General features: G+C 37.1%; 1 protein-coding gene across 1 annotated transcript in view; it reads left to right on the forward strand.

The window, feature by feature from the left end:
* LMBRD1 (LMBR1 domain containing 1) overlaps window positions 1-15,518 on the forward strand; it is an 86,317-nt gene that overhangs the window by 10,114 nt on the left and 60,685 nt on the right. The window contains exons 3-5 of the mRNA XM_050893833.1: window positions 399-459; window positions 11,507-11,604; window positions 12,604-12,671. Coding sequence (XP_050749790.1) covers window positions 399-459; window positions 11,507-11,604; window positions 12,604-12,671 — 227 coding nt within the window. The remainder of the gene's footprint in view (window positions 1-398; window positions 460-11,506; window positions 11,605-12,603; window positions 12,672-15,518) is intronic.

Here is a 15,518-nt window from a genome sequence, read left to right on the forward strand (position 1 = left end):
ACTAAGTACACAACAAAAGTAAATTGCTAGCTGCTAAAAATCATATTTACTAATTTATTTCAATTGTGTGTTGACAATGTAATGTATGGTAACTAAGGATTCTTAATCTGGAAAAAAAAATAGAGCTTTAAGTATGAGGCTAACAGCCAAAGTAAGTATAAGCAGTGGGGATACTACTGCAGTGTCTGTCCCCTGAAATGCAGCACATTCCTTAATTGTCTTTGTTAGGTGAGTTAGCGCTAACTTAAATTCCAGCACTTAAAATGGGCAAACTGGGTGCTTAATGCTTTTCCTTAGGCGTTTGATATGAGCAGGTTTTCTAGTTTTGTAAGAATGCTATTGAATGAAGTGTTCTTTTGTTTCAGTTCATGTTAAATGTTTCTGTCCTTTATTACTAGGACTGGGCTGATGCTAATGTTTCAAGACAAATTGAAGACACTGTACTTTATGGATACTACAGTAAGTATTTAACTTCTAATTTTTTTTTTTAATTAATAGGACCTTTAAGTGAAGGCATGAAGTTTTTAGGGGTCATACCAGATAATCCCTTTTGGGCTAGACATTAGTCGTACACTTAGTGCCCTGCAGTGAATTTTTTTACATTCAAGAGCCCCCTAAAAATGCAAATATACTGAAGGCTAATCCATGAAAAGGCTAATGGCTTCTGTCATATAATCTACTGTTAACATGTTTCCTGTGTGTGTATTTAGAGGTCCATTAAGGGAAACATGGTTTTGCTGTAACTTCTATGGCCCTTAACATATGCAGCAGTGTGAAACTTACCTACTGTGTATAAAGTTCATGCAACTGTGAGTGTAACACTTGTGTTTTAAGTGTTCAGATTCAGCAACTACCATATGCAAAGTAAGAGCTACTGTAAAGGAGCATAAAGGAGATGGATCAAGAGCGGTAATCCTAAACAAAACTGAAGCAAAAAATGAACTGAAATCAAATCTAAAATGACTGTTCACCAAAACTCTGTAGTTTTAGATCAGTTATTTTAGTTGTCATTATGAAATGTATCAAAAGTTCCACTACTAATGAATATATGTAAGAGGTAGCTATAGAAGAGTGATGCTTATCACAGTTTGAGTGAAATGTGTGCCTTGGTCAATGATACAAACTCAGAGGTAGTTGCCTGCTTTCGGTCATGTTTCTTAAGACTTGAAGTTTTTTCTCTTGGAAGACTATGGGTTGGCTCTCTTGAACATATTTCTTTAGATCAGGAAATAATTGGTTCTACATAGCGGACTTTTTTGTTAAGTTACAGAATACTTAATGCCTGCCAGTGATAGCGACAGAAACTAGAATGTGCAGTTTCATGCTGAGTGAAGCCTAAAGCCAAAAGTAGTAAGAAACCTCTCTGTTTTCAGAAAAGAACTTTTTAAATACTAGTTTATCTTCCACAAAGATTCTTCACTATAGAATAGTGGAATTGCTTTGTATTTGCTTTCTACTTGTCAGGTTGTTAAGGTCTTACTTAACAGCCCAAGTGTTTCACAACTCCTAATGTGGAACAGTCTTCAAGCTGTTCTGTGGACTATTTTCTATAGGTTTGTGAGACTGATGGATGAATTTCTGTAAGATGTTTTGGGCTAACTGAGTCTCTTTTTAAAGCAAGATGTCTCTTGGTAAATCCTGAACTACTTTTTGGAATAGATTTGAGCTTAAACCTGAAAAACTGCTTTTGGTTTTGGCCTATCTGGACCAAAGTCCTTACCTTGAAGTATTGTAGGACTAATGTTTTATTTCATAGCATATCCTCCAGATGGTGGTAGAGATTTAAAGATGGTTTTAAAAGTATTTTTCTTTTTTGATCTTAATTTGAGGAATTGATGCACATTTTTATAACTAGAGCTACATTTAAGTGAACAGTAATAGGTAACTTATTTTTTCAGAATTCTCCATCATTCCTGTATAAAAACACAACTTAATGCCTCTCCTGCATCATTAGATCTAGTCTCCTGCTGCTGTTGCACAGCATAGTGACATGAAAGCTGAGAAGGAATAAGTTAAACAATTCTTACAGTCTTGCAATACTATTCCATTTTTTTTACTCTTATCCTCTTATAAAAGTATTTGGTCTTGGCATGGTTTTGTTTAAATAAACAGGATGAGCAGAACTGAAATCTCCTTTTGTACTTAAGGATATGAATACCAGCACTTTCTTATCTCCTGAAAATGCAGTGATAACTATATAGATCTTGCCTCCTGTAGCTATATTGGCAACTTATAGTATGAATAATTGGTATGCTTAGGTCACTGCCCTTCAAGTCACTTCTAGTTGTAGCAAGAATTTGAAGGCTGTGGTTTAACTGATGTTGTAGAACACTATGGATTACTTTACTGCCTGTATTGCGGTTTACTGAGACAGCTGTCACTAAATGTAGAAAAGCTTTTTTTCTCTCTCTTTTTTTTTTTTTTTTTTTACAAAATCGTTAGTCCCTATGAACAATGTTCTCTCTCTCATACCCAGTTGGTTTCTTGGCTAGACTGATACAAAAGTAGAATGGCTCTGTACTAGTAGAATGATAAATGAGGTAACTTTCAGAATGAAGCTTGAAATAACTGTATTTTGAAGTGGCACTTCAGTAGCCTAAAAGCTTTACTTAGGAAACCAGTCTACTGATTGCTTTGAAGCCATAGTGGCTTAGTGTGTTAATGCTCATAAAACCAACTGTAGTAAATGTGTCTGCCAGTACTTGAGTGATTGAAGAATGATCAGTGGTTGGCAGATGCTCTAAAACAGCATGTCAGCTTGTGTTTGGAAGGAAAACCCTTTTCAGAAAGGGTTATAATTGGAAATCATCCAACGGCAGTTTCCTCTGTACCACAGAGAATCAGGCTGAAACAATTGACAGTAACCTGGAGCTGTGTTCTGTAGCTCTTATTCCTCTAGTAAGTAAATCCTACCTGTTGGAGTCAGCTTGATGTTTGATGTCCTTTGCTAAAGTGTTGTGAATGGTGAAAGGATGCCATTGGTAGATCCCAGTCTTCCTGTGAGGTAGACTGAGATGTCTTGACCTGCATGTGTTAAGTTTCTCCCAACTATAGTGTGGCAAGGACTGTCTGCTAAATTCTATGGGGATCTCTTTGGGTGTGCTTTAAAGTCTATGCTAAATGTCCAATTTTCCATTTCTTTTTTCTTAAATAGAATTATTTTCTGAAGTCAGCAATAGTTATTGCTGGTTCCTAGGTTAAAAGTTCTTGCATAAGAATTTATCCAGTTGGTATAACTTGGATGACTTTTGCATGGAGTTGTTTTTGCTTACTGCAAGTGTTTGATACTGAGTCATTGACACAAGGACTTGGGCTTCTAGGAATTAGTAGGCGCAAGTAAAATGTGGCTGCATGTTTTCATGGTCTGGTCCTAGGAAAAGACATGCTAAATACTTTGGAAGACATGCATAGCTGTACTTGACCAATATTGTGGAGTTACGTCTATAGAAACACTCTCCTAGTAAGTGTGGTTTTTGAGAAGCAATGTGCCAGAACATAAATTGGAAGTCTGTTATAGTACTGACACTTACTGTGGTGAACTGCATTAACTGTCCTGAACAAGTGTCTGATGATGACTTGAAATTCACTACTGTTTTGTATTCCTTAACTTTCACTGGGGAAAACAAGATGTCTGTTCTTACAGTCTTGATGAAAAACTATTTTGAGAAATTTTTTATTGGATGTAAGAATAATGTATTTGGGAAGAAACACTCATCTTAGATTTTCTGAAGTAGCTTGTGACTTCTCAGCAGAAGTAGTGAGGGAGTAGATAACAAAGCATTGCTTTGAGCAACTTAGTGGTATTGATATTATGCAATGTACCAGTATATGATACCATCTGGAAGAGCAGAAGTTTTGTGTGATGGAAGAGACTTCTGATCATATAATATTCTTGAGCCTCCTGTATTCTCTCAAAGGGATTTGAGGGACTACATTGATCTTGGATACTCTGCTTGAAATCTTCCCAGTTCTTGAAGATATTTTGGTTCCTTCTACCTACTGCATTTTGCTATTCTTTGTTCCTAGTGTTGTTCCTAGTTGCCCTTGCATACTACTAGGAGGAAAAAAAACCAAGTAAAAACATAATGAAGGGACCATTGCTATAATTTAATTGAAGACTACTACCAGGTCTAACTTTCTCATAGTTAAGGTGTCTTTGTATTGATATGGTGCAAAACAGCAGAAAATGAGTCATTTTAACTTGAGATAAGAATTGCTCTGAGAAACATCTTTAAAACAAACCTTACCAAGGAATTCTTGCTGAAGGTTGCTTAGCCTCTGTGGCAGGAACCATTGTTGTACTGGCTATACAGTGAAGCACTTTTCCGGTGGCAGTGCTTCAAGCTTCTGATATAACCCAGAAAAATGTTTTGAAACAAAAGTTGAACCTCTGAACCACAGCAAAAAGCAGTCCCTGATTTAAAACTAAAGTCCATGGAAGTGTGATAATGAAAGCTGAGACAGTTTGTCATGTCACAGGGGAGTTAGGGGGAAGGGAATATCTTTGTCACTTGGTTGACTGGCTGTTTGCTGCTACAAGACCTTTGATTTTGAAGGTTAGCTTTCCAGGGAATAAACAGCCCTTTTAGTGGGCTGAACAACAGATGCTTGCCCTTGGGTAACTAACTTGTATGAGCTGATGAAAGGTGCTGCTCTTCCTTTTTCATAAGTTCTGAAAAATAAAATACAAAAACCAGATGATCAGTCTCCTGTCTTGTTCCTGATAGGAACTTTGCCAAATCTTTTAAAGTTTCCTTTGTAGTATAATAGGAAGAACAATGTTTTACTACTTTAACTATGCAAGCTATAAGTTTAATTTTCAGTTCTAACTAGAAAATTCTCACAGGCAGTTTTATGACTTCACCTGATGGATGAACAAAAAGGTCTGTCTTGGAATGATTTTGCTTGGGAAAAGCAAATGCAAAGCTGCTTTTAAGTTCTTTTTTTTTTCTGTGTTACAGTCCTATAAAATTACTATGGTAACAAGGTTTTTCAACAGAGTAAATAGCAGAGCTGTTGCAACAGTAAGTGTAAGTTGGAGTTTATGCTACTACATGTAAATAAAGTTACCCTCACGTTGTAATATTAAATCTTGTCTTGAAAAGCATTGAAAGCCCGTAACTTCTAGAGAGTACCTTTAAGGTGAACTTAAGGACTAAGTACCAGCAGAGCATTAATGACGGATAGAAAATTTTGGGATGAGTCTCATGCTGAATCTTCCTGTGTATGCAGATCCTGTCTTAAAGTTGATACAGAGTATGCTATTAGAGCTTATGGTTTTTAATACAAAACATCTTTTACAAGTCAGCATTGGCTGAGAACTTCAGTTCTTTTAGTAAAGCATAAATTTGAAGGAATTGTGACTATTTAATGGCTTCAAATGTCTGTGGGACAGAAAACTGCAACCGAAGTTGATTGTTCCTCATTTTAGTGGAGTTGACTACCTGACAGGCTTGTGAACTGCCTGAAGGTATTGGTCTCTACTTGGGGATTTCCCAAGGTCTTCACTGAAGAACCCCCAAGGAGGACCATTATAGCTCTACAGGTCTGCTGACTTCCACAATTGAGTTGGCAGAAACAAAGCTTTAGCTGCACCTGGAATTAACTTCGCTCAATTTTTGTAGTCAGTAGCTTAAATACTGTGAGAAGTATCACTTAAGGATTAAAGCTAGATGCTCTCTGGAATGGAAGTGCACTCTTTGTGCTAGAAGGGGTCCTGTTTCCAGCAGCACGCTAGTGTGCCTTTTGCCCCCCTGCTTGAGCCATTGTTGGTATTTGATGGATGCTTGTGGTGTGCTAACCCAAATTTCAAAATTGGTAGACATTCACTTTGACTCACAGAAATGCTGAGGCTGGAAAGGGAACTCTGGAGATAATATAGTTCAATATACTCCCTATTCACAGCAGCTCATTTATGTCAGACTCCAGTTGGATTCTGAATATTTCCAAGAATGAAGACTATTATGTCTTTGAGTAGCCTGTTCCAGTTTCTGACTGCAGGCAGAATAAAAGTTCTTTTTTAAATGGAAATTCCTGTATTTCAGTTTGTGCTCATTCCCTTTTCATCCTTTCCCTGGGCACCACTGAGAAGTCTGCCACAGTCTTCAATCCCATGCAAGTATTTATACACATGGATAAGATCCCTCCCAAAGCCACCTTTTCTCCAGGCTGAACAGTCCCAGCTCTCTCAGATGCTCAAGCCCTTAATTGCTGTTGCTCTTCGCTGTACTCTCCAGTATGTGTGTCTCTTGTACTGGGGAGCCCAGAACTGGACATGGCACTCCAATTCTGGAGTGCTGGTGAGACCACATTGAGTCAAGGGGAATAATTACCTTCCTCCATCTGGTCGTGACACCCTTCCTAATGCAGCCCAAGGTGCTGTTGGCCACCTGTGCTGCAAGATTTGTGGCTCTTTTCTGCCAGTGTGGTGAGTTAAGGTGACCCAGCACAAGGTCTAGCAAACACTGGAGCTGGTGCAAGGAAGAGTTTTAATATGGCAGGTGGATGGTGGAGAGGGGGAAGCGGGACCCCTCCTTGGATAAGATGTGACTTGCCTCTTAATGGTCACTGAGGAAGGCATTTCAGCATCTGACTGCTGTGGTCAAGTAATTAAGATTCTGGTTTTTCTTTTGTTATTGGTGTGGAATGTTGACTTGCTTTATGGTTTGCTTCTCGGGTGCTTATGGTTAGAAGTAAATAGTTATGTCTGAATATTTTAGCTACACTTATGCAGTCTTGAACTCACAAGTAAAAACTATGTATTTAACTTGGAAACATGATCTAGCTCTGTAGTGTGGCTTTTGTCCCTGCCTTCAGACTCAAGAATGGATCACGGGGTAGAGAGACTTGAATCTAGAAGCAACTCCTGTAGTGTACTTCACATGCTGAATTTCAGCTTGAGGATTTTAGTTTAGCTAAAGACCAACCCAAATGTGGTAAAGACAAATCTGACCTAATCATGTTTTAGATGAGGGTGAAAATTGAAAGCTTTTCCACAGAAATAACTGACTGACTAGGATCAGATGAGGCTTCAATATCCAGTTACACTTACTACTGCTCTAAGTATACTGTAGTTGATTATCAGTACCACAACAGCATCAGCCTTGCTGCTAGCTTTTTGATGTCACTTGCCTGCTTGAGATGGACTCATTTTGAGTAGGAAAAGGGAATAGGCCAGGATGCTCCAGTGGTGGCTGGCTGGGGAGTCCTAAAGGCTGAAACTGCAGGAAGTGACCAGGCTCACATGCTTTCTCTAAGTATCTCCTCCTTTTGCCACTGTTGAGAAGACAGTACTGGGCTTGATAAACCATTGGTCTGACCCCACTTTTGCTTTCTGCACTGATTTTTACAGGATTGTTATGTTTTTTCCAAATTTATATTGAGAATTGCAGAAATGGAAGGATGTTTTATTAGCAAAGGCTTGCAGAAATACACCTTATTAGGTTCTTCCACTAGTTTAATAGCCAGTACAGTCTTTTTTAAGAAGGTGTAGGGCTTGAGCTGAAAGAGTTCTGTGGGAAAGGCATTAATTTGCTATGATCTGGAACAACTAAACCATGGGAATCAATCTTTTTAACATGCTTCTATAGATAGTATGGGACTGGCTAGGTAGGTATTTCTTGTAGCTTGTTAATCAGCTCTTAGATAAGTTTTAATTAGTTTAGTAGTATTGTCTGAAACCAACTTTTTAACCTTATATTGCTAATTTGACAATAAATATATCTTTGGTCAGATGTGGCTTGGCTTTTCAAAATAAAGACCAGAAGGTACCTCTTGCTCTCTTCAAGTTGTTGAGTGGTGTTTTCTAATACTTGACTGACTTTACTTTCCTTCAGAGTTGATTTTGGCTACTCAGGTAATTTCTAAAAAATAACTCAGTTGCTACAAAGTAACCTTTCAGTGAGTTGAAGCATTTAGGTTTGATAGTTGAGGGAAGAGTATACAAAAGAAGGTGGGTAATATTTAGCTTCAAATTACTGAGGAGTTAGCTTGACGTAAGAGGGCTTAGTGGGATCTTTAAAAGGTTCGATCCTTCATCATGCGCTGCTTTACTCCATTTTCCAGAGGATTCAACACTTTACTACATCGGGTTGCAAAAACTCTAGGCTAAACTCTACCCTATTGTTTTCCTGCTGACATGGCATATTGTTAAACCAGTATGGAGTTTTTTCTTAATTTGATAAATTCCTGGCAAGAACTTGGGGGTTGGAGAACACTGGCAAGAGCTTGGGGATTGGATTGAGTTAACTATGACTTGACAGAAAGTACAGTTATTGAACCTTTTGGTAAGGCTAATCTGGGTGGTCATTTGTTTTGTTTACACTGACAATGAAGAGAAGCTTATAGATGTTAACTTCAAAGGTATGAAACTTAGGGAGGATGTCAAGAGCTTTATGCAATATTCTATTTAGAGCTGCTTAGACTTGCATCTAAACTTGACTGAAATACTCCAGAATGCAAACAATATCCTAAACATTGTTATCCTCCGAGCCATTGGATGTGGAAAAGGAAATGAGTTTGAAGAAATTGAAATAGAACCATTGGTAACAATGCATAGTTCAATAGAAGTTAATTCTTACTGAATGAAAATACCTTGTTTTGATGTGTCTTTGATCTGGTTTTACATGAACTCTTTGCATATTGCAATGTATTACTGAAATGGTGGGTTTGGAGAACTAGTATAGTCATTTTTTCTGACTGCCTTTACTGTGGAAGTCAGATCTGATATGTAAAAATACTTAAATTCAGCCACTTGTTTGGCACACAGACTCCTCTAGGTATTCACATGGTCATGGTATCGAACTGTTATCACTTCTGTAAAGGTTTTTTTATAGAATTGCCTCTGACTTAAGCTTTACTGTAATGGTTTAAGCTTGCTAATTCACTATTTGAGTTGAGGCACCACTTAGCCTGGAAGCTTGGAATAGATGACTTAAAGCTAATAAGATATATTTCCAAAACTTTTTGACAAGTCAGTTGCCAAACACTTGTGACAGTCCTTTAAAAGCTGAATGCAGTGATGTTAATAGCAGTATGTGAAAAGAATATTTTTTTGGTAGTGTTTCTTGAACATAGTTGAAAACTTTGCTTACTTGACTTGTTGCATGCTGTTCGGATGCTTGTGCTATGAATGGCTTTTTCAAAACCTGGTGAAGGCTGGACAAACTATACATCAATTCAACAGCCTCAGTCCAATTAAATAAGACAATTCAACAAAAAGTTCAGTGGTAAGTATAGCTGATTGTCAGTAGCCATTGAGAGTAGTCCTCTGCTAATATACTGTTGCAGATCAGTAAAACTTAGAAAACTGGACATCAGTATAAATAATTACAGGAGAGTGTCAGGAAACAGTTTTCAGAAAGGAAAGGATTTATAGTTTTATAATATGATAAAACATACTATGTAAAACAAATTCAAGATATAGATTAGCTATGTATTCAGTAACTGAACACCAGTGGCTTAAATTCAAAAAAACTAAGTTTAGTGTCAGAAGCCTGAGCTGTTCTCTTAAAATTGAATTAAGTTACTGCAGCAACAGCATCTAGGTAGTACCTATGTTTGATTGGTGTAGTGGTAAATGGTAGCCTTATTTCACACAGTTCATAGATATTCTCTTGAATTTGAGTATTTCTTCCTTTATCCCCTTGGAAGAAACATGGATCAGTCCCATTATCTAATGAGCTATGGGTGTACCTCGTATATGGAGTAAGGTACGCTGAAGTTAACATAGTAAAACTTGGAAGCGAGGATGTTTTCTGTGCTTGCAGTGACCTCTATGGGCTGATTGTTCTGATCTTTGTTTAATGACGCAGGTAACTTGCCTGACTTACTGGCACAGTGCAGTGTGGTTTTAGGACTAGTCGGGAAAAAAACCCAGATTTTAGGTTAGAGAGGCTCGATTTCTGAAAGCATTCACAATATTGAAGTGGTTTGAGTACTGCTCTAAAGGTCTAAGAATGCTACATTTCAGAGTTTGAAGTTTTAAGGTGTCTTAGAGCCCTGAATTTTATGTTTTTGGCAAATGTGAGAAAGTTTATAAACTAACCAAGAACTTGTTCTGTTTGTTGCACTGTCGTACTAACTCCGCACTTTAAACAGTAGATACCTCTAACACCTTGAAATATTTTTTCAAAGCATGAATTCTGTTTAGAAATAATTTCTCATTCATACCTAGGTTCTAGGTGTTAATACTTTATTTGGCTTCTACACTACATTCAGTAAAAATGCTGAGATGGATTTCTTTGAAGGACAAGGATACTGTAAGGAGTGCACTAGCCAAGATAAGAGGCCACAAACTTAACTTAGGGACAATTATATTGGTTAGTGGTGGGAAGGCACTAATTAGTTATGCAAAACGAGGCAAAGACGAAAAATAGCCAAAGATCACAGGATTTGTGTGGTCCTGGGTATCTTCACTTAACCACTCAAAGGGGTGATTTTGTGCTGGCACAAGCAATCTTGGTTGTGTGGTACTTCTAACATTTTGAAGACTTGGTTAAATATCCTAGGATACCTTTCTTGTGGGGTGCAAATACTGGAACATACTGCTTGACAGTTTTTAGTTTCTAATAGACTTCTGAAATGTTCATGGTATAAGGTATTTTGAAGTATTGAAGGATTTTGCTAAATAATGATGTCCTAAAAAGTACGTAACTTCTTATAATACAGAGAGCTGAAGATTTAAACTTGAAATTCTTGACCTGAAATTGGTCTCCTCCCTTCATATCACTGGCTAATCAGTCCAACTGATTTTGAATAGCTTTCTTAATGTCTTCAAACTTGCCAGTTAGTATTTGTGAAGACTTATATGTTAGTTTAACCCTTCACTTATGTTAAACTAGCTGGTTTAAAGTCTCTTAAGATCACTTGTGCATCAAAGTAACGACAGTATGACTGTTTTGATTTAGTGGCTACTCAGATAAATGTCTGTTGCAATCTCCAGTTAGTCCCCCCTTTAAAAAAGGGATGTTAAGCAATGATGCTATATTGCTATGGCTTGTTCAATTTTGTGAATTGAGGTCATCAATAACAGGACCATGCCTTCCATCTAGCATGTACTTACATTAATAGTAGAACATCCCCTGAAATGGAGTCCAGTGATCAAAATAGCTTTAAATTTGTTATGTTTTTGTGTATATCTTTTCTATGAACAACTTCTGTTATTAGGTAGCATAGCTTGCTTCTTTGCTACCTCTTCCCCAGTGTGCTAGACCTGTATATCACCTGCATGCAGATGATTACTTTTAGTCTTTTTATCATTGCTGAATTGAAGGTGGATCTGAAATTCTTAGTCTGAAAGGGTTAATTCTAGAAGTCCTTTGGAGTTCACAAAACAGTAATAGTTCATACACTGGCTAGTAAATTTTATTAACTTTTCAGTGCTTGAAATTAGCAAGAGCTAGAATGAGAGGAAACTAATATTTGATTCTTTCCTTTGAATTACTGTGCAGTAAACAAAGTGCCAATGTAACTTTGTCTCTTCATTTAATTAAATTCTTTCTCCTAGCTTTGTACTCCATCATACTGTTCTGCGTCTTTCTGTGGATCCCCTTTGTCTATTTCTATTATGAGGAGAAGGAAGAAGATGATGGCAACACGTGCTCAGTAAGTTCACTTTAGCAAATGCACCAAGCAGTGAAAAGACAAATGAATACAGGCAAAACTGAAAGCAAGAATAATTGTCTAATTTCAATACTACAATGTTAATAGCATTTCAAAGTCTATTAGTACAGTTCTTTTAAGATGCTGAGGCAGCTCTTAATAATGGTTATCTGACATAGTCTACTCTAAGCACTGTGATCTCAAATGAAATGAAACTTCAGTGAGATAAGTAATTAACATCTGTGTTGCCCTGAATTCTTTAAACTTCCTACAAATTCCTTTGAGCCTGATTTCATATAGAGGAAGCTAAAACTTCTTACATGAGATTTTCCTTAGAATAGAAAACATGTATGAACAGGTTTTAAAGTAGAAGACAGGAAGATTATACTGATCCTGAGATAGACACTAAATTTGAGTACCTTCCTTTTTGTAGCGTTTGCATTTTTTTCCTTGAAGTAGGCAATAGTAATTTATATGAAGCTAGCACTTGGTTATTTTTGTAATGCACTAAAGATTTTTGACATGCATGACATTCCAGAGAATACAATAAATGCATGCCAGTAAGGTGCTAACTTCTCAAATGAAAATACTTTTCTTAAAGAATCTTTTAATCATTGATCATGATCATTTCCACCTCTATTCAGTTGTAACCTTAACATGAGAAAAAAGACTTCTAATCATAGTCATAATATAAAGCATGGGTAATACGAATTTTCTTTCAGTGTATTTGCACTGAGTGAATGTACCCTGGCTTCTGGCCACAGCTACTCAAGTGCACAGTTTATGATGGAAGCATAATTCAATGTCACTGTTCATAGTTCCCAAGCTATGAGACTCTTCAAGAATGTATACTTCTGGCTTGTATCTAAAACTACTCATGTTTTCTGCGGAGGTCCTTTTGTAGAACACCTGTTATGCTAAGTATGCTTTGCCATAACTTGTTGGACAAATCCCCTTGGATTTATTTTATGTTAATATATTAACTTTCTCTTTAATATACAGCAGGTTAAAACTGCACTCAAATATACTCTGGGATTCATCACAATTTGTGCGGTTCTTCTCTTAATTGGGTAAGTATTTGTATCAAATATTAACAGGGGATATACTAAATAGAACACCAAACAGAATTTTGTTCTGTGCAAGATCAAAAAGGTAGATTATGGTGCACTCAACCCGTGTAATGAGTATGTAGCTTAATCTCTAATAGGGCTTAAATATCCTGAGAATTAGGTACCTGAAAAGTAAGAGTTAACTGGAAGCTAAAATGGTTTTCTTAATTGTGGAGGTACTTGTGCTTCCAGGTTCTGCCTGTTTGTGCAACATGAACGTCTATCAAGGGCATGATGGCTATGACATTTACAACTGTATTGATATCTCATTGTATAACAGGGAATAAAATATTTGTGCTCTTCCTGTTTTCTGCCTCTATCAAATGCTTTCATGGACATCCCAAAACAACTTTTAGGAATATTAAGTAGGTGTTACGTGGTTAGTAATTTCCTAAGTGGAAGTGTTCTGTGAAGGACATAAGGACAGTGTGGGGTTATACTTGATATAGTTGTCTGCCTTTCAAACAAATGCCAGCAAAACCTTTATCATACAAGGCACATTACTAGAAGTGGGTAACTTGTTTGCAGCAAGTGCTGTTATTCTGAAACTCCAAGCAGTATTACAAATTCAATTTAAGATGACCATTAAGCAGTACATGCACATCAGTATTAAATGTTTCTAATGTATGCTGTGTCATAAGCTTTTTAGCATTTTCACTGCAGCAATGAAGTTGGTAAAATTTACAAAATGTATGCTAAAATGATCCATATTGAAGTACTGGAGTGTGAAGTAGAAACTAGAGTGAAATTAATGCTTCTAATTGTATACCACCTTATTGGAATATTGTTTTAATTTTGATAAACACTTAAGGTACATTTCTAAGAAGTCTGTCCTGTCGATTAAAAGTAACATATTTGCTATTATGAGAGACTAAAGGAGTTTGAGTTAGCTTAATCATGGTCTAGAAATATTACTAAAGCTTCTGACAAAAGCTGTTTCTCTGGCTGTTGGCTCACATCATAGGCATACATATATATACTGTATAATATATCCAGTTTAGAAAATTTTGCAGTATCTCTAGCAGGTGTCAGCTGAATCCTCAGTAGCTGTCAGCATGTTTGTTCTTTTCTTCCAGTAAGATGGAACTTGATTCTTGAATTCTTAATTGTTGTCTGTGCTCTTAGGCTTGTTCTTTAAAGTCTTCGCAACTTGCAAATTACAGCAGCTTCCATGATCCCCTCTGATACTGTGCCATATGACAGTGAGATTGACTTGCAAACCAGACAGCTGTAGTACTTGGCCTGGGACTAAGTCAGTTACTGAACGGTGCTTCTCCATAGGTACAGACTTGAAACCCACGGATCTAAACAGCAGGAGTATCTGCTGCAGGGAGGCAGGACTCTTTTAGATACTGATAGGGATTTTAGTATTTCTGGGTTCTAATTGGAACAATTTTTCTGCTATTATATGTATGAGGTTGCTTGCTTTCTTTTAGGATAGTAATGATTAAATAGTAGCATCATCCTAATGCCCTCGGAATGGGAAAGCACCCTTGCTACTTAAGATGCTCCTGCAGAAGAGTATAATTCTTGTATGTCCCCTTTAAGGGAAACTACAAGACTGAACAGCTCAGTTCAGGAAGCATATGAGGTGACTGTGCTGAAGAAAAATGTGAACTTTTGTTCTAGTATAGTTTATATATATATGTGTGTGTGTATAAAATAGCAGGTGTCTCAGTGTTTATGTACATGCTTGTTATGGAGAAGTTATCTATCTTAGTCAACTGTCCGCACAGCAAGGGCGAAGAACAGCCTCTGAATTCCCAGTGTGATAGGAAAGGGATAAGTGTTCCAGCTGAAGCTTCTACATGAGGGGCTCAACTGAATGTGGTGGTGAAGACCAATCTTGCAGTACTGCCTATACCTGGCAGTAGCAGGAGACTTTTCTCACTGGTGGTCAGGATTAGACCAACATTAAAACAGACTGGAGTTTTATGTAGTGGATTTAATTTTAGGAGGCTAGGCTTAATGGCCTAGAATACTTATGCACACAGGTTACAAGAGCAAGAGGGGTTGCAATATTTCCTGTTAAGCACCTAGCAAATAGTCTGTCATCTTATGCTTACATGACTAGTCTCATATCAAGACAACCTGTGTTCTGATTGATTTAGCAAGTAATCTGTGTAATTAAAACAGGTCAATAAATAGCTTGGTTCCTTTAAAGGTAGGTCTAAGCAAGAAGTTCCTGCCTCTTTCCTGGTCAGCATTCCTCAAAGAAACCATAAAAGCTATATTAAGCTTGAAGTTTAAGAATATCTTATTCTTACCTGGATGTTTACCTTGCTCCATTAGAGATCTGTGTGACTATTTTGGGAAACACAATATCTGTTTTGTGCCACATGATCTTGGAGGTTTTTTCCTAAGTTGATAACACGGCTCAATGAGCAGGATTCCATTGTCGAAATTGTTAGCAGGAGTAGTATTTATACCTCTTACTCTAGTTGTCTGTTACAAAGCCTCTTGCTGTGGCAAAAATGTCCATGTATGTAATAGCACTTAAATGCTCTGCACACAACTTGATGCAGAGTATCATTAAAAGCCAAGTATAGCACAAAGTTATACTGGGATACTCGGAACTAATATTTACTTGTAATGCCTTTCACTTCTTAGAAATTATCTACTTTCCTTGAATATAGTTAATTTACTCTAAATGTCATGTGCTGGAGCAAGGAGCTTGAGATACTACAATCTACATTAGGACACCCTTATACAGCAGTCTGGTTTGAACTAAAATATTAGCTTTTGAGGCTAATGAATGTTTGGTTCTAAAAGGAATGTTTCCGTGACTGTCGGTGTTTGGAATTAAAC

The sequence above is a fragment of the Gymnogyps californianus genome, chromosome 3, assembly GCF_018139145.2.
Source record: "Gymnogyps californianus isolate 813 chromosome 3, ASM1813914v2, whole genome shotgun sequence".
NCBI classification, from domain to species: Eukaryota; Metazoa; Chordata; class Aves; order Accipitriformes; family Cathartidae; genus Gymnogyps; species Gymnogyps californianus.